This window comes from Anomalospiza imberbis, chromosome W (assembly GCF_031753505.1).
Source record: "Anomalospiza imberbis isolate Cuckoo-Finch-1a 21T00152 chromosome W, ASM3175350v1, whole genome shotgun sequence".
Taxonomy (NCBI): Eukaryota; Metazoa; Chordata; class Aves; order Passeriformes; family Viduidae; genus Anomalospiza; species Anomalospiza imberbis.
In genome coordinates, this window is record NC_089720.1 from 7524801 (window position 1) to 7543427 (window position 18627).

General features: G+C 44.1%; 1 protein-coding gene across 3 annotated transcripts in view; it reads right to left on the reverse strand.

The window, feature by feature from the left end:
• LOC137464323 (ubiquitin-associated protein 1-like) overlaps positions 1-18627 on the reverse strand; it is a 69138-nt gene that overhangs the window by 11022 nt on the left and 39489 nt on the right. For 2 of the 3 annotated variants that reach the window (XM_068175605.1, XM_068175604.1), the window contains exons 3-4: positions 14564-14688; positions 4452-5378 (exon numbers count right to left, since the gene is read on the reverse strand). In XM_068175605.1, the coding sequence (XP_068031706.1) occupies positions 4452-5378; positions 14564-14688 (1052 nt within the window). The remainder of the gene's footprint in view (positions 1-4451; positions 5379-14563; positions 14689-18627) is intronic. The other variant, XM_068175606.1, reaches the window with a different exon arrangement.

Genomic DNA, 18627 nt, shown 5'->3' on the forward strand with positions numbered 1-18627 from the left:
ACCTGTGATCTGTAACAGTGAGCAGTTGCTCAGCATGCTGCTGTTTCTGCCAAAGTTTACTGTATTAAATTTGTTCTAGTGATCAATAAACAGCTGTTCTCCTGTGCTGAAAAATACACTAGTTGTCAGAATACTGTAATTCGCAATCAATAATGCATTTACCTAAGTCTGAAAAGAGATGAGATGAGATCAGCAGTGTCACTTGTTTCAGAGAACATGGTGTCACAAAACCCTGTAGTATGTCAGTAAGGCCACAGAACCACTGAAACATAATTTATATTGGACAGAAGCAGCCAGATTATTTTAGAGCCAGCTAGAGGATTTGACCATACAGCTTTCACTAGGCTTCATGAGTACTGGTGTTCAGATCTTAGGTTCTTTGGGGGAAAAAATAACAAGCTTACTGATGTGCTGGTTTTGGTTGGGGTTGTTAGCTTTCTTCACAGTACCTAGTATAAGGTTGTGTGCTGGAAAGACTGTTGATAACACAGAGGGAGTTTTTATTATTATTGTTAAGCAGGGTTTGCACAGTGTCAAGGCCTTTTCTGCTTCTTGTACTGTCCTGCCAGTGAGGAGGATGGGGATGCACAAGAAGTTGTGAAGAGACACAGCTAGGACATCTGATCACAACCAACAAAAGGGATATTCCATACCCTATGACATCATGCTCAGTATATAAAGACAGGAGAAGAAGGAGAAAAGGGGGAGACATTTGGAGTGATGGCATTTATATTCCCAAGTAATTGTTATGTGGCATTTCACAGCTGTAAAATAGCTGAACACCTGCCTGCCTATGGGAAGTAGTGAATTAATTCCGTGTGTTGCTTGGCTTGTGCACACAGCTTTTGCTTTCCCTAGTAAACTGTCTATCTCAACTCACAAGTTTTCTAGCTTTTACCCTTCCAATTCTCCCCACAATCCCACTGGCAGGGGAATGAGCAAATGGCTGTGTGGGGCTTGGTTACTGGTTGGGGTTAAACCACAGCAGTCCTTTTTGGCACTCAACATGGGGATCAAAGGGTTCAAGATAACAGATTTGATTGGAATGTGCTAGGACAAATGTATAGCTGTTAGTGCTGTTTATTAATTGGCAGGCTCCTGTGCTTGCCATGGGCTTGCTTACCTGACTATATTAGAGTCTAGTGCTCACTAGTGGCTGGTTTTTGCTTCCTCTGCTTGCTGTAGTGCTGTGTGGCTCATCACCTCACTGTATTGTGCTTGGGAATGTTTAGATAACAGTAATGATGATGTGCCAGAGCACTGCTGCTGTAATGGACAAGCTAGAACTGAAGTGTGAACTCGAGTTGAAGGGACTGTGACCTATGGATGAGTCCACACAGGAGCAGAGATCCACCTGCAGCCTGTGGAGGAGCCTCACACAGGAGTATGTGGATACTCAAAGGAGACTGTGATCCCGTGAGAAGCCAGCACTGGAGCAGGCTCCTGGCAGAACCTGTAGAGAGAAGAGCCCATACTGGAGCAGGTTGCTGGCAGGATTTGTGAGCCCATGAGGGACCCACACTGGAGCAGTTTGTGAAGAACTGCAGCCCATGGGAAGGACCCATATTGGAGAAGTTTGTGGAGGACTGTCTCCCATGGGAGGGACCCCATGCTGGAGCAGGGGAAACAAGGATTCCTTGCAGTCCATGGTGAAGACCATGGTGAGGAAGCTGTCCCCCTGCAGCCATGGAGGACTATGATGGGGACTAATAATGGTGGACTCTAGCAGGAAACCCCTTGTTGCAGCCAGGCTGGAAACAAGGGGAGTTCATTGCAATGTTAAACGCTATAACCTGGCCCAAAAGGACCAGGGGTGGAGATATACCTTTAAATTGTTGCTAGACATTATTTGAGTTGTATGTTACAGCAATTGCTATAATGGTGTCATGGTTTAAGTCCAGCTGGAAATTAAACACCATGCAGCCACTCGCCCAACCCCCCCTCTCTCCCATTTGGCCCCAGTGGAATGGGGAAAAGAATCAAAGTAAAACTTGTAAGTTGAGAAAAGAACAGTTTAATTATTGAAAATAAAGTAAAATACAGCAATAATGGCAAATTATGATAATGATAATAAAAAGGGAAAAAACAAGTGATGCAAAATGCAATTGCTTAACACCTGCTGACCGATGCCAGACACCCCCCCCCTTCCTTCCTGAACCCAGATTGGCCACCCTTCTGGGTAATTCCCTGCAGTTTATATACTGAGCATGACATTCTAAGATTTGGAATATCCCTTTGGTCAGTTTGAGTTACCTGTCCCAGCTATGCTCCCTCCCAGTTTCTTTTGCAAATCTCCTTACTGTCAGAGCGTGAGACAATGAAAAAAGAAGTCCTTGACTAAGGATAAACATGACTTAGCAATAAACTAAAACATTGCTGTGTTATCAACACCAATCTCATTCTGAATCCAAAACACAGCACTGTAACAGCTACTGAGAAGAAATTAACTCTACTCCAGCTGAAACCAGGATAAACAGGAACCACATGAACCAATGGAGGAGAAAAGCCTTAAAAGCAGCAGTGTACTGACCTGCAGACTAAGGGAATGATATCTCTGTATTATATCAAAGAATGGGAAGGAGTGGGATGGTTAATGATCTTGTATTGGATAGTGTAGGGCCTGCACATTATGTAAATACTGTGGAATTGTCTTAGAATAGAAATGTAAGATGTGGCTGGGGGTGTGTATTCTATTGCCATCTGTTAGAGGTGGGGCAGTTATCTTCTGTTAATTGGGCCACCTCTTAAAACCAGGTGGGGCAGTTTTCTTTATTTCTTCCACAACCAATCCTTCCTCCAGAAAATATCTTCTGTTAATGGGCCATTGAGTCTCACTGCATGACTGATAAAATTACATCATCCCATTGTAAGATGCTCTGTCCAGGGGGAGGAGACAAGCATTACTACCTGGATATAATCTGAGATTTGGAGCACCACAGGTAGCCTTTTCCCACTGGATTCCCAGAGGAAGATCAGGCCCATCTACACCACCACTGGATCTCCAGAGGAAAACTACACCCTTCTACAGGATCACTGCTTCAACAGAACCACATCTGTCACTCCAAGAAGACTGCAGCCACCATTTAATTGGACTGCTACCAACACCCTGACCAACAGGGTGTCAGGTCATATTCTGACTCTGTCAGTGTTGTTTTGTATTACTGCATTTTTATTTTATTTTAATTTTCTTCCCTAATAAAGAACTGTTATTCGTACTCCCATATCTTTGCCTGAGGTTCCCTTAATTTCAAAATTATAATAATTAACAGGAAGGGGTTTTACATTCTCTATTTCAAGGGAGTCTCCTGCCTTCCTGAACAGACACCCATCTTTTCAAACTAAAACAGAAATAAGGGGTGGAATGTGCTGGTTTTGTCTGGGGTAGAGTTCATTTTCTTCACAGGAGCTAGCATGGTCTAGTGTGTTTTGGATTTGTGCAGAAAACAATGTTGATAACATAGAAATGTTTTTGTTATTGCTGAGTAGCATTTGCACAGAATCAAGGCCTTTTTTGCTTGTCTGCTTTGGATTGTGTCTCCAATCCTGCTGGCAGTGGAGTGATCTGAGTGGCTGCCTGGAGCTTGGTTGCTAGCTGGGGTCTAACCTCAACACTTACTCAAATTTCTGCTCTTATTCCTAGACCATAACTTGCATGAAGTTAAGTGTCCCCAAAATAATTTTGGAACTTGCTTCAAGTTTGAAGAAATTAAACATCAAATTCCTGTCTCAGAGCTGTACAGCAACCAACTGTAACATTAGTGATCCAAGATGATCCTCCGGCCTGCTTTTAGTATTCAGAAAGCAATCCTTGCCCCCTCCTTTACAAGGAAGATGGTAAATTTTAAAAAGTATCTCACAAAGAAAATAAATAAATTAAACATTTTAAAAAAAGGCAATTCTTTCACTCCAGGTTAACTGCAAACACTTTTTCTCCCAAGTGACAAAGCACATGTGTTTTTTAATTTGTGATTGCTTCTATTCCTTGAAAAGCTGTAATTTCCATTATTTCCAGCAAATATATAAGCAAACCGAGGAACAAATCTAGAAGAGATTTAATTCAAAACCTAAGAGCAGTTCAGAATCTTATATATCTCAGTTGGATAAGACAAAACACAAGACTGTACAAAGATCTCGTGTGCTTAACTCAGTGGTGTGCAACTATGAACAAGTACCAAAAAGCTGAAAGCAAAATCACCAGAACTGGTCTAAAAATATCAGATTTAGAGGAACCTGTGAAGTAATAATCTGAGGTTCAGAACTGCCAGCATGAAGACCTGTTTCATTGATCAATTTGCAACATAAATTAAGAGGAACTACCACACATGATCTACACATCTCTCCCATTAAATGAACCTAAAACCACAGGACATTTTAGAAGCAACATCTGTCTCTGCACCTTCACAACTCCACATCTCCCCAGCAACCCCAACTCTAATCCACTGCGTGTTTACCATAATTGCTGTGCTTTGAGATGATTCTTCTGTACAAACTGTTGATGCAGCCAAGGAAGGCAGTTTGGATGAAGAGGATAATGTTGATGTCTCCATGCCACTGTCCTCATTTAGAGCAGAAAGACCCACCATATAGTGTCCATTCAGTTCACTGGTTTTACTCTGAGGACAGGTCTGCAAAGAGCTGAGCAAAGTGTCGTTGCAGAGACAGGTAGTGCTGTGGAAAGTGCTCATAAGCTTTGATGATTTTTGATCACTCTCATCGGAGTCAAGTTTAGGAAAGGACAGGGTTTTGATGTTGCTCACTGAAGTGATAGGGGACAGGGACATCTTGGAAGACAAGGACATCTTTTCACAGTTTCCCAACTGTGGTAAAGTGATAAAGCCATTTGGTTTGTGAAGGGGTTTGAAGTCCAATGTAGGCCTTTCTATGGATGTCAGGACTTTCTCATCTTGCAACACAGACTCAGACTCTACTTTGGGCAAAGTATTATCTAATAGCTGGGCAACAATTGGCCTAGTAGTACCAACATGAATTTCAAGGATATTTTTTAATTCTTCCTTATCATTGATAGTTTTTAATTCCAGTTTGTCAAAAGGGTCTTCTTCGCATTCAAAATCAGCTGGGTTGAAGTCTGCTTTTGGATGAGGTGGACTGATAACCTTTTGCTTCACAGCACTGCTGTTGGCTGGTGTGGGAGTAAGAATATTATTGTGCTGCAGGCTAGCAAGGATGGGGTTAACAGGAGGAGGCGTGACTTCAGAGCAAGGTCCCTCTGAGAACCCCATTTTGGTGATGTCCTCTGAACCTGCTCTTGATTTTGCTAGTTCTTCTTCTCCCTTTTGTTCAGCTTCTCTCTGGGCAGCTTCAATTTTTTTGATATCTTCAGCCCATTCTATTGTTTTCTTTTCTAGTGAGAAGTCATACTGGCCAGGGGTGGAGGGGAAAGGAAAGGAGAGAAAAGGTAAATTATATCAGGATCATAGCCACTACTTCTAACAGCAACATAAGTAACAGAATAAGAGCTACATGAATTACCATGGACAGGCATAAATTTTTCCCAGCACCTCTTATTTCCCAGCATATTTTGTCTGTAGGTTTACAGACTGACAAAACTAAAAGACCTCAGAAATAGTTAATTTTTTCTCTAGCACTAAAACCTGTCCATAGTCTAGATTAAAGTATCATATTTTGCCTCCTTCCTACACTTAGTTTTGCTATAGAGCTACTGATCATCCGTTGGAGATTAGAATTTTTTGGGTTTTTTTCCTTTCTCTCAGGGAATTTTCTCCCATCTGTTGCCTAAGAGAAAATAATGACTGATATTTAAGAGAGACAAAATAAGTGGCCAAGGTGGGGGGAAGGGGTGCAGCTGGCTGCAGCATCTTAGATGAGGGGCTTTCTTTTGGAAGGGCAGAGATACCAGGAGATTTTGGCTGAGGGGTGAGGGGCTGGGCTCAGCTCTTCTCTCTCTCTTGCTCTTGGGATTGGAAGGGAATGTTCAAGTTGCTCCTACCGCAGGAAGAATTCGCTGCCACCAGAGTCCAGCTCAGCACTGCTTTGTCTTTATCATGTGTGAGTCTCTGCTCGTAAGACCATACGGTGAACTGGGACCTTAGTAACGCCCCAACTGACTGGAAAGGATCCTCACCATATATTCAGGTGCCTCAGGGGAAAACCTGGGATCCTGATCCCCTCCCCCTTCCCAAAGGGTATGTTACGCAGCTGTGTGGCAGCTGCTATGGACAAGCCTGGCTGCAGCTGCCAAGCCCTGCAGCTTTATGCCACTGCCAAGCCCCACTGCTTTCTGCCTCTGCCTCGGACTTTTCCACTACACTCTAACCCAGCACCCCGTGTCCATCCAACCACCACATCTCCTGTTAAGGCTGTGGAGTTTTCTATTACATTTTGCTTGCCACCCCGGGGTGTGCCTGCCTCTGCCATTCCAGCCGCTGTTCCGAGGTTCCTGCTACAGCTCCTTTCTCTATCTGGAGGGGCACCGGACCAGTCGTGAGTTTGTAAAGGAAGCCCCTTTTCTATCTCTCCCGCCTCCGCGTCCGCCATTGCCCACATGGAGAGAGGCGGCTGAGCTCGTGCCACAGCAACCCCTGGAGCTGCCCTGCCCAGCTGGGAGCCACCACAGCCCCTTCTGGCTATGACCATAACTGCACTGAAGGGGAAGTGCCTGCAGCCAAGATAAGTCTGTTACTGCGGTTGTTTTTATTTGTTGTTGCTGACATTGTGATTGTTTGTTTGCCTTATTATACAGATATATATATAGAGTCCAGGAAGTTTTTAGAGTGTGTGGAGGATAACTTTTTGCCACAGCTGGTGAGTGAGCCCACCAGGGGAGGGACTATGCTAGACCTGTTGTTTGCAAATAGAGATGGACTGGTGGGAGATGTGGTGGTTGGAGGCCGCTTGGGGCATAGTGATCATGCAGTTATAGAGTTCTCGATATTTGGTGAAATCAGGAGGAACATTAATAAGACTTTTACATTAGACTTCCAAAGGGTAGACTTTGGCCTGTTTAGGAGACTTATTCAGAGAGTTCCTTGGGAAGTAGTCCTTAAAAACAAAGGAGTCCAGGAAAGGTGGGTGTGCTTCAAAACAGAGATGTTGAGGGCACAGGAACAGACTGTCCCTGTGTGCTGAAAGATGAGTCTACGAGGCAAACATCCAGCCTGGATGGGCAACAAGGTTTCAAAGGAACTTTGGAATAAAAAGAGGATGTATCATCTTTGGAAAGAGGGTCAGGTGTCTCAGGAAGTATTTATGGGGGTTGCTAGGGCATGTAGGAAAAAAACTAGGGAGGCCAAAGCTCAGTTCAAACTTAATTTGGCAACTTTTGTGAAGGACAATAAAAATATTTTTACAAATATATTAATGGTAAAAGGAAGGGTAAGACCAACCTTTGTTTTCTACTTGGTGTGGGAGGGAACTTAGTAACTGCAGATGAGGAGAAGGATGGAGTGCTTAACGCCTTCTTTGCCTCAGTCTTTAGTGGGAAGACAGCTTGTCCTCAGGACAACTGTCCTCCTGGGTTGGTAGATGGCGTCAGGGAGCAGAATGGTTCCCCTGTTATCCAGGAGGAGGCAGTAAGAGAACTGCTGAGCCACTTGGATGTTCATAAATCTATGGGACCAGATGGGATCCATCCTAGGGTGATGAGAGAGCTGGCAGATGAGCTTACAAAGCTGCTCTCCATCATTTACCAACAGTCCTAGCTCACTGGTGAGGCTCCAGATGACTGGAAGCTGGCCAATGTGACGCTCATTCACAAAAAGGGTGGGAAGGAGGATCCTGGTAGTTATAGACCAGTCAGCCTGACCTCAGTACCCGGTAAGGTACAGTTTGTATTGAGTGTCATCACGCATCACTTACAGGATGGCTGGCCAGGGTATCAGGGCATGGGTTTAGGAGGGGTAGGTCATGTTTGACCAACCTGGTCTCCTTTTATGACCAGGTGACTTACCTGGTGGATGCGGGAAAGGCTATGGATGTTATCTATTTGGACTTCAGCAAGGCCTTTGACTCTGTCTCCCACAGCATACTCCTGGAAAAGCTGGCAGCCCACAGCTTGGACAGGAGCACTGTTTGCTGGGTTAAGAACTGGCTGGATGGCCAGGCCCAGAGAGTGGTGGTGAACGGTGCTGCATCTATTTGGTGGCCAGTCACTAGTGGTGTCCCTCAGGGATCTGTGCTGGGGCCAGTTCTGTTCAATATTTTTATTGACAACATGGATGATGGTATTGAGTCATTCATTAGTAAATTTGCAGATGACACTAAGCTGGGATCTTGTGTTGATCTGTTGGAAGGTAGAAGTGCTCTGCAGAGAGACCTAGAATGATTGGATGGATGGGTGGAATCCAATGAGATGACGTTTAATAAGTCCAAGTGCCGAGCCCTGCATTTTGGCCACAATAACCCCCTGCAATGTTATAAGCTGGGGACAGTGTGGCTGGACAGTGCCCAGGTAGAAAGGGACCTGGGGATACTGGTCAACAGCCGACTGAACATGAGCCAGCAGTGTGCCCTGGTGGCCCAAGAAGGCTAACGGCATCCTGGTCTGTATCAGGAATAGTGTGGCCAGCAGGACCAGGGAGATCATTCTTCCCCTGTACTTGGCACTGGTGAGGCCGCACCTTGAGTACTGTGTCCAGTTCTGGGCCCCTCAGTTTAGGAAGGCGTTGAAATGCTCGAGCACATCCAAAGGAGGGCAACGAGGCTGGTGAGGGGCTTGGAACACAAGCCCTTTGAGGGATGGCTGAGACAGCTGGGGTTGTTTAGCCTGGAGAAAAGGAGACTCAGAGGTGACCTTATCACTCTCTACAACTTCCTGAAAGGTGATTGTAGTCAGGTGAGTGTTGGTCTCTTTCTCCAGGCAGCAACTGACAGAATGAGAGGACACAGTCTTAAGCTGCGCCAAGGGAAATTTAGGTTGGATATTAGGAATAAGTTTTTTACAGAAAGGGTGATAAAGTACTGGAATGGTATGCCTGGGGAGGTGGTGGAGTCACCAACCCTGGAAGTGTTTAAAAAAAGACCGTTTGTGGCACTCGGTGCCATGGTTTAGTTGAGGTGTTAGGGCTGGATTGGACTTGATGATCTTGAAGGTCTCTTCAACCTAGTGATTCTCTGTGTGATTCTGTGTATGACATACTAGTAAAGAACTGTATTCCTTTCCCCATATCTTTGTCTGAAAGCCCCATAATTTCAGTTATAATAATTTGGAGGGGAGGGTGGTTTGTCACATTTTCCAATCCAAGGGAGGTTCCCACCTTCCTTGGCAGACACCTGTCCTTTAAACCAGGACATCATCCCAAGATCAGTTTCACAGCTCTCCCACCCTCTGCCCCAAGACAACAGCTGTAGCAAGCCTACTAGATAGCCATACCCAGATTTAGCATCATTGAACTACCTCCTGTCCACAAGTTCCACAAGTCATTCAAGAGTACAGCAGAGTATTTTTTTTTCATCCAAAGACCAATTCAGTATTACTCAGTTCCCCCTAATATATTTCTAAGGGACTTGATATTATAGTTTTATACCCACTAGTTTAAGAGGCATTGGTATTAGTTCAGTGCCAGTGGCTCACCAGCAAAGGGCATATACTGGCTACACCAATGATAACTACCTGCAGTAGCAAATTTTGATGCAGTTACTGGCATGACAAGATCTCACAATCTTTTCTCATTTAACATCAGCTCCTTCAGGGCCAGGTTAGCACAGGAAGGCATTTATAAGCTACTCACTATCAGTTTACTTGTTATAGTAGTGGCCTGGTTGAAAGGACAACATTCTGAACAGACTAAATTTACCTAAAGCTTTAATATCTTAGTAAGAATGAACAACCTCAAATGCTCTTTAAATAACCAAAAAATGTTCAGAAAACACAGCCTACAAGTTAAGCCCAGGATATAACCCGTGAATCACAAGAAGTTACAAGATATCCTTGCCAGGATAATGGCACATAACTGGAGTGCTCTTGCCATGGGACTGCTAGGTCATATAAATTCCTGTCTCTAAAAAGCAACAAACCAGCAAGGCTTGCTAGGTTTCTACTAAGCTTTTCTGGGACTTGCTATGTGTTGCACCGCATCCTATCCTATAGCAGGCTCCAGTGAGATCCTGGAGACCTTTTGTCTTAACTGCATAACAGTTTTCCATTCCCTTAGCTCTGAGACTCCAAGAGACGTGAAACACAATTTATCAGCAAGGCGACTTTGGAAAACAAATCACTGGGAGAAGTACTGAGCACTACTCATTATACATTCTTTGCTCTCTGAGAAGAGCTATCAGGGTTGTTTTTTTTTTTTTTTTGTGTGTGTGTGTGTGTATGTATGACTATATACATGGACAAAAACTGGACTTTTTTTTTAATATTAAAAAGGGGGTATTTATATAAAAATATATAGCTTTGGGCAATTTTGCTTCCTTGCAGTTTTATTTTTTTAACAGCTCTCACTACAGCTGTAAAAAAGTCAAATTACACTGCAATATGCATATTCTACATAGTTGCATCCTATTATGCAGGGTATTTCAGTCCAATTGGACATATTATACTTGAGTCTCAGCATTGCAGGAAAATGGAAGCATAGCACAATGAAGCCAGCAATATGACATTAGTTACCTTTAGCTCTTCCACACCACTTTAACTGGGTGGAAATATGTGTGAAAAATGCATATCACATGATTGGCTCTTCACAAATGTTAAAATTAATACTACATGTGTTATGTTGGAAAGTTATGCTGTATTAATCTCTTTTAAGTAGTGCTGAATTGATCTCTTTTAAGTAGTGTGGTAAATATAGTTTTTAAGCTTGTCGTGGTTTGACATGGAAGTGATTTTTTCAGGAAGTTGAGTCAAACCAATCAGTGGTCAAGTTTAGATATTGGCACCTGAAGCGACCACTGAAGATAGGGATACGCCTCTGAGAACACAGGGGGTTAAAAGCAAAAACTCCCAAGAGCTCGCTCTCTTTGGTTCCAGTCAAGGTGCTGTGCAGACCTCCCCTGCCCAGCCATGGGGCTGGGTGGAGGAGGGGGAGCCATGAGGCCTGGTCGAGGTGAGCCGAGGGGTAGAAGGACTGGAACCGAGCCAGCTCCTGTGGACGGAAGGGTGGAGAGAAGCGGAGATGTCTTTGTCATTCCCCCCGCCCAGAGGGAAGAGATAGAGAGTCCGGATGGCACCTGTAACTTTGCCGGCGTGGAGGAGAAGGAGGTGGGGGGGGAAGGTGCCCAGCCTTGGCCTTGGGAATCGGCTGCTGGGCAGAGATATCAGTCATCCAGGGAGTCTGAGCTTTTAACCCTTTCCTGAGAAATGAAGGCTTTGTAAAATATTACTCCTCCTTGATTTGAAGTAGAAGAGAGACAGTCTGGGATCCGAGATGATGGAAGAAGAAATTCTCGAGTTGGAAGGAGATGATGGAGTGGCTTGTGGCTGGACTTTTCTTGTTAGCCATAGACTGAACCAAATTCTCCTAACAGAAGATGCACTTAGGGTGGTGCGTTGGTGGGTCAAGAGACTTGTTTCAGTGATTACCAGCAGAGGAGTAGAGAGAACAGAGGAGAGTTGGAGAAGGTGTGGAGAAGCCCTCTATCTTCAAGGAAGAAGAAGAGGAGAAGAAGACCTCTGTTCTTGAACCCTCAGCCCCAGGGGAAAATGGGGGGGACTGTAGTCCCAAAATGAGAAACTGAACTGTTGTCTCTTTTGGTCCACGGCAAAGCATCCTTAAAGGAGCCCTATGAGCAGTCTGTCCATGCACGGTGGTGAGAGCACTGTGACATGGAAAGGAGAGTGTCACCATGGCAGATTTTCTCCGGGCGGTTGCCATGTGTGACATGGAGACACAAGGGTGGCAATTGTGTTTCCTGGGGAGTCTGTGGCACAGGAGAGACTCCTGTCTCCCTTGAAAGATTGAGTATTTGAATATCTGAAGGGTAGCAACTTGATCAAGATCCTGGGTGGTGTCTCACTGTTGAGTTTGTTTAGAAATTAGGTGGGAGGAGGAGGGGTGTTTTGGAAAGTCTTCATCCAGGATTTAGTGTTTGTAGTTTTTATAGTAGTAGTAGTTTAATAAAGTTCTTTCCTTTGTTACTAAGTTTGGGCCTGCTCTGCTCTGTTCCTGATCACATCTCACAGCAATTATTTAAAAAGGTACATTTTTCATGGGGGCGCTGGCATCGCGCCAGTGTCAAACCATGACAAAGCTATAGCATAATATTAAAATAGAAACTATGTGATGTAAGATACTTTTTGTAACTAGCGTAAGGAATGGAAAAGATAATAAAGAAATTATTTGCATTATCCTCTCTGGATAGAGATAACAGCAACAGACACCAAGATCCCAAGAAAATAATTATTGCCTCCTTATCAGGAAAGCTCAGACTTCGAGGAACCAAGAAAATTGATTTACAAGATGGGGGGGGAAAGCTGAAATTAAGCAGAAACACCCTAGTTTGAAAGGAATGTTTGAATCATGTATGAGATATATGAATATGCAATAGGTTATTGCTTTTAAGGGGTAATCCTTTGCTAGCAAGGTGTGCTTTGTGGCAGAGTGCAAGGCACCTGGATGTCCATAATTCTTTGCTTTTTATTGTCTCTTATTGTCCTAATTTTTATTACTATTTTCATTACTATTAAACTTCTAAAAATTTAACACAAGGGAAAGGGGTTTTTCACATATGCATATTAGGACAATCAGGTAATCATTTAATGGTTATAATGAAAAAGCCATGATGTAGGGTAATTGAGAGAGTCGGCTCTCCAGTGGATGAGTTGTAGGGCAGAAAAAAACAAATTTAAAAAAGAAAAAAGGGAAGAATAAAAGCAGAACTATCTGTCACAACTGAAATGAAAACAATCGTCAGTTTGGACTGCCAAGGAAAATCATGTATCCAAAATGAGAAAATACAGTTCAATTAGACTTCTTGTATCATAACCTGCATTTGGAGATTAGATATTAAACATTTACTTTAAAGCCATTGATTTTATGCTACTATGAGTTTATAGTAAGAGAGACCTGCTTCTCAAAGACCTGAAAGCCATCTGTGTACCATGCTGTAACCTGTTTACCCTACAGCTGGAAAAGAATTCCCACTCAGAACCACACAGAAAACAAGAACTGAAAATTTATTTCTTCATCCCACAATTGTGAGAACACATAAAATATGGTTATATAAACACTTGTTACCCTCAAACAAGATTCTGCAAGTATACCATAGCATAGGTGTATAAGTTCTTAGCATTTGCCTCTTAAAAATGCTATTCAGATTTAGTCAGGGTAACATTTAGACCTATAACCTCCTGTTAGGGGTTAGGCCTTTTCTTTTTTTTTACTTTTCTTTCTTTCAGGAAATTTTCTTCCCATTTGTTGCCCCAGAGATGATGAATGAATGGTATTTAAGAGACAAAAGACCTAGCTGGACATCTTGGAATGACATTGAAATGGTCCTGGGGGAGGAAGGGTTGCAGTTCTTGCAGTTTCTTAGGTGGGGAGTGACCTCTCTGGCTGGGGGGTTTCTCTTGGGAAGTGCAGAGATACTGCGGTAAGGGGAGTGGGCTGGAGTCTGGGGGTTTTTTTTGCTGTTTGTAATGGCTGCCGACATCGACTGCTGCCCGATCAGACCTGCCTGCCCCCTGCTGCTCTGGGATTTTTGCTACACTTGAGCTCGACCTCCCCCCACAGATCCGCCCAGCCCCCACTGTTCCTGCCACCGTGATAGGATTTATTGCTACACTTTGATTTGCTGCCTCGGGTCTGCTCGCCTCTGCTATTCCAGTCCGCTGCTCCGAGGCTAATGCTCCAGTTCTGCTCACCACCTAGAGGGGTACTGAGACTGACTGCTCCCCGTGAGTTTTGCAAGGGGAGCCATCTCCCGTCTACCTGCTTGCCCAAGCTGCCATTGCCATGAGGAGAGGCTGCTGCGCTCGCGCCACAGCGCCCCCTGCAACTGCGGGGCAATTATTGCATCTGTCCTGCCTCACCAGGACCCGGTAGTGCTCTCTGCTGGCTGCAAGGGAGTCACTGAAACCGTCACCTCGCCAGGGCCCACCAGCGCTCCTGCTGGTTGTGGTCGTAACTACACCAAAGAGGAAATTGCTTGACGGGTGAGGGAAGGCTGTTATTTGGTTTCTGGTTTTGTTTGTTGTTGCTGCTGTTGTTTGTTTATCTTGTTAAATATAGTCTAGTAAAGAAATGTTATTCCTTCCCACATATCCTTGCCTGAAAGTGATGTAATTTTAAAGTTGTAATAATTTGGAGGGAAGCGAGTCATATTTTCCATTCTAGGAAGGTTCCCACCTTCCTTGGCAAACACCTATATTTTAAAACAGAACTCCACAACAAAAACGCTGTACTTTTTTGAAGTAGATATGCTAAAATAAATGTTATTAGGTATTTTTAAAAGTAGAAGCTTTTTGCACAGCCTATCATATTTTAATTTTTCTATACATTCTAACAGATCTTCTGCAACTACTGCCTGGCATACAAAATGACACTACAGAACTGTCAAGACTAACATTTGAATACATGTGTGAACTGTGACTACATGCAGTTTACAGCACCAGGGGGAAAAGAGCGGAAAGGCAGAACGCATCACTTACCTGGGCTTCTCTGACAAGCTGAGAAGAATCAGGCAGGCTGAAACCAATGGGTAATCCAACCTTTGCTGGGATTTTGAATTTGTCTCCTATCTTAAATGGGACATCATCAAGATAACTGAAAGGACCTAAGATCAAAAGTAGAAATTGTATAAAAAAACCTTACAAGCTTAATGCAATCAATTAAGACTCACATTTCTGTATTTGGGAGCTATTTATCTCCGATGCCCAAACTATACCAGGTGACTTGATACAAAGGAAGTTGCTTGATCAGAAACACATTGAATCTGTTTGGACTTAATTGCCTCAGTTTTGGGTTTTTGGTGGTGTTTTGGTTTGGGTTTTTTTAATGTTTTAGCTCATAACTACTAAAAAAAAAAACCCCAAACACACAACAATCCAACAACTGAATAGATTTTGAAGTCAATACACCCAGTGTTTTAGCTTTCCTTGTGACAAGACTATCCCTACACAATTGGAAGTTTAAGCTCTCTCCTGAACACTGTATTCTGTTATGTCTCTAAAAAGATCTATCTTTTTTATCATATTCAAAACATGTTTTAAAATAGCCCAGCTTTAGAGCAGCTAAGCTAAAGTAAAATCCAAGTATTGGCATACAAGTGGGAAGTCACATTTCTACAGAAGTGGTCACAAGGGCAAAGTGGCCTAAAGTCTAGACACTCCACTTGAACCAAAACAGTGAAATAGCTCAAGACTATTTAGCAGAGCAAGTCTGATTTTTGAAACAAGGCACTATAACTTAATTAGCTGTCTGATTTGTGATCACTCCAATGAGAAGCCTCAGACTTATTTTGTGGTCCTCCATCTGTTCTTTATATTTGTCACTCAGGTAGTATTTAAAAAGTATTTTAGGATTAAATTCTTTCTTCAGGCATCCAGCAAACTCAAAAGGCAGAATTACTTAAAGCTCAGCCACTTCCAAGCAGCCAGACTACAGGTTTGCTTTCCTTGAGCTGCCGTGAAGAAGTATTAGAAAACACAATATAAATTGCACTCACTTTCTTGGATCTCTGGTCTAAGTTTTTGGAATTACAAGCAAGGTTTCCAGCTGTGTATAACAATCTGAAGCATTCTTTTAACACTCATTTGTAACTTTGCTTTGAGTGATGCAGATCCAAAGAGACATGGGTGGCATCACTAAGATGGTGTTTAGTGACTAACCTCTTGTTCAGTGAGCTGTGACTCACCATTTTTACCTGACTGTAACAAGGCATCTCACTCCCCACATGAGCTTATCTATTGTTTGTTAACCAGTCAGATAACTCAAACAGGACAAGCTGTCTTATAGTGAGTTATTTTGGCGCCATGGCATTAACACTGGTCTGACATCGCCCAACTGCCGATAAGCATCTTACTTTTGAAGTGAGATTTGACAAGATAAGTTGAATTTCTGACTGACAGACACTCACTTTACAACTATAAAAGCCACACCAAACTTCAACAAAGCAGAAATGTTCTATACATTTTCCTGGAAATGCGTGCAGTTTCTCCCATGAGTGGGGACACCTATTTCATGGTTACTTTCCAAGGGATTAAGTGAAGGCATCTGTCTACATTATTGTCATTTCAGTGGTGTGAAAAATATTTTTGTGATTTGTGTCAATTGGCAATGGAATCAGCAAATGCTTGTATCTGCTGTGTCAAAAGTGGATGCGTTCCCTGGGATAACTACAAAGAATGGTTTTGAAACTTTCTGACCAAATAACCAAATAAAGCATTGAAATAGAAGTATAGTAGAGTCAAGAGATGAGGTGGCAAACATGACTGATGCTTATCTGTTCTGCCTATCAGCTGGTGCATAACTCAGGGCATTTTCCGCCTCACATGAATTGGTGAGATAACCTAGGCCAGACATCTGTCTGGTAGCAAGCTATCTCTGGAGTTATCCAGGGAGGTGAGACCCTGACCTAACAATAAACATTTCACCTTGAGAGCAAGATTGTCTTAGGTTACAATGTAAGATGTAACCAAAAGTATGTATTCTATCACCATCTTCAAAAGCTGTTAAAAACAGGTGGGGCAGTATTCTTTATCTCTTCCATGACTTATCCCTGATAACATCCTCCAGGGTATTACGGCATAAGTTGGACTGTATGCCTCATAAGAGGAGGAGGAGTTTGGCTACAGAGAGCCAGTCCCTGATATGAATGCAAGCAGGTAGCTATTGGTCAATAGCTGGGTGGTAACCAATCAGACTCGAACACTGAGTCTTTTGAATGGCCTATAAAAAGGGCTGTGTGCACCAATAACGTCTCCCTGCTGCATGAAAACCCCGATGTGTGTCATCTCTCCATCCTCACGCACCGCGACAATTGGTGACCCCGTGTGAGAAAAGGAACTAAGCCATAAGAAAAGGAACGAGACAAAACAGCAGAGAGCCACAGCTGTGAGCTGTGAGAAAATGCAACCAGAGCTCACAACAGCCAGAGCTGTGAGAAAAGGACAGCCAAAGAGCTGTGTGAAACAAAAGCCGGAAAAGCTGGTAAAGCTAGAAATCGAGATGGCATAAGAGCCAAAGAAACAAAAAAGCTGAAAAATAGAAGGAAAACCCCACCAAAGAAACATGTGGATTTATCTCTGTAAAAGAACAACCAGTCATTAAGGTATGAACTTTTCTCTTACTTCAATGAGGAGTAAAGTATGAGCAATAAGCTCTGAAAGCCACTATGGACATTTTAAAACTCTTAATGTTTATCTCAAACTGGCTGGGGCAGTTAGAAGCTGAACGGGATGCAGAAACAGCAGGAGAGATGCTGCCCATACCACGGCTGAAAAAGCCATCTTTAGGCTCTACGCCCCGTACCACCGGTAATGCACTGTGGTCATAGCCCGCAGAAAAACCCCAACATGGCGGACTCCATGCGCTTTGGACGCAGATCATCCAAGATGGTGGTCAGCACATGGCGCGTGAGTCACTCACCCAAGATGGCCGTCTCAATGTGCCGCAGAAACTGCCAGACAAATCATCTCAAAATAGCAGAGCACAGAAAGCATCCCGTGGGAAGAGATACTGCGCTGAACATGTGGAGGCAGCAGCCAGGATCACCTCTGTCATGACATCCAGGAATCCACCCCGTACATCCACCAGACCCCAGAAGCATCACAGCGCTAGAAACCGGAAGAGAAGCCAGCAGCCCCACCACCAGAAAACCCTGTCGCCTGGCAACCACAGCGCTGGCCGTGTGGATGCCTTCTGCACCGTCAGTGGACAACCGTGAGTTCGCCAGGACAAGGGGAGGAGGGCCAGGGGGTGACCCCTGGTTCCCCAATGCAGGGGGCCCCCTCCTAACACTGTGTTTCCCCCTCCGCCTGTCCTCTGCAAAAGCAGAGCAGCAGCAACAGAGGCAACGGGGGGAGGGAGCGTACAAAGCCGCGGGAGGCTGCAAAGCAGAGCAAGATGGCAGCAAAAGCAGCAAGAGATGGAACCTGCGGAACCACTGCGGCAAGATCCCAGTACCAAACGCATGGCTGCGACCACATGGCCACACCGCATGACAATGGTGAGCGGCAAGCCACTTTCTCAGCAGGTCCATAGGCACCAGCAGCCCCAGCACCCCCCAGCAGTGACCCCAAAACCCCAGAGCCCAACACAATGCCCTGAACCAACCCTGACTGCACTGAAAGTCGCCACCCACCCTGGGGGGAGGGGGGTCTCCCAAGCACCCTTCTCCTACCCTGGGGACAGGGATCAGGGCATGGGAAAAGCCCACATGGGCTGAAAGCAGCAACGAGGGTGGGGGGAGGAGGCGTGCAAGGGCGCGGTGCCGTGAGGGCAGCCCCGATGCATGCCGCTCCTGCCTCTCCTGGAACAGCCCAAGCTCCATCTGCTGAAGACCCTCGTAAACTAACACTAAAACCTAGATGGACAGGTAACCACTTCCCTAATATAGAAAAGGTTGCCACTGACATAAAAAACCTAACCCTCTCTCATCCTAAAGCAAAACACTAAGAATGCATAAACTCTTCTGTTAAACATGTTGTCCTTAAAATATAATAACCTAAAAGTCTTCATGAACTCCACAGCTTTAAATTAACAAGTTTCAGTT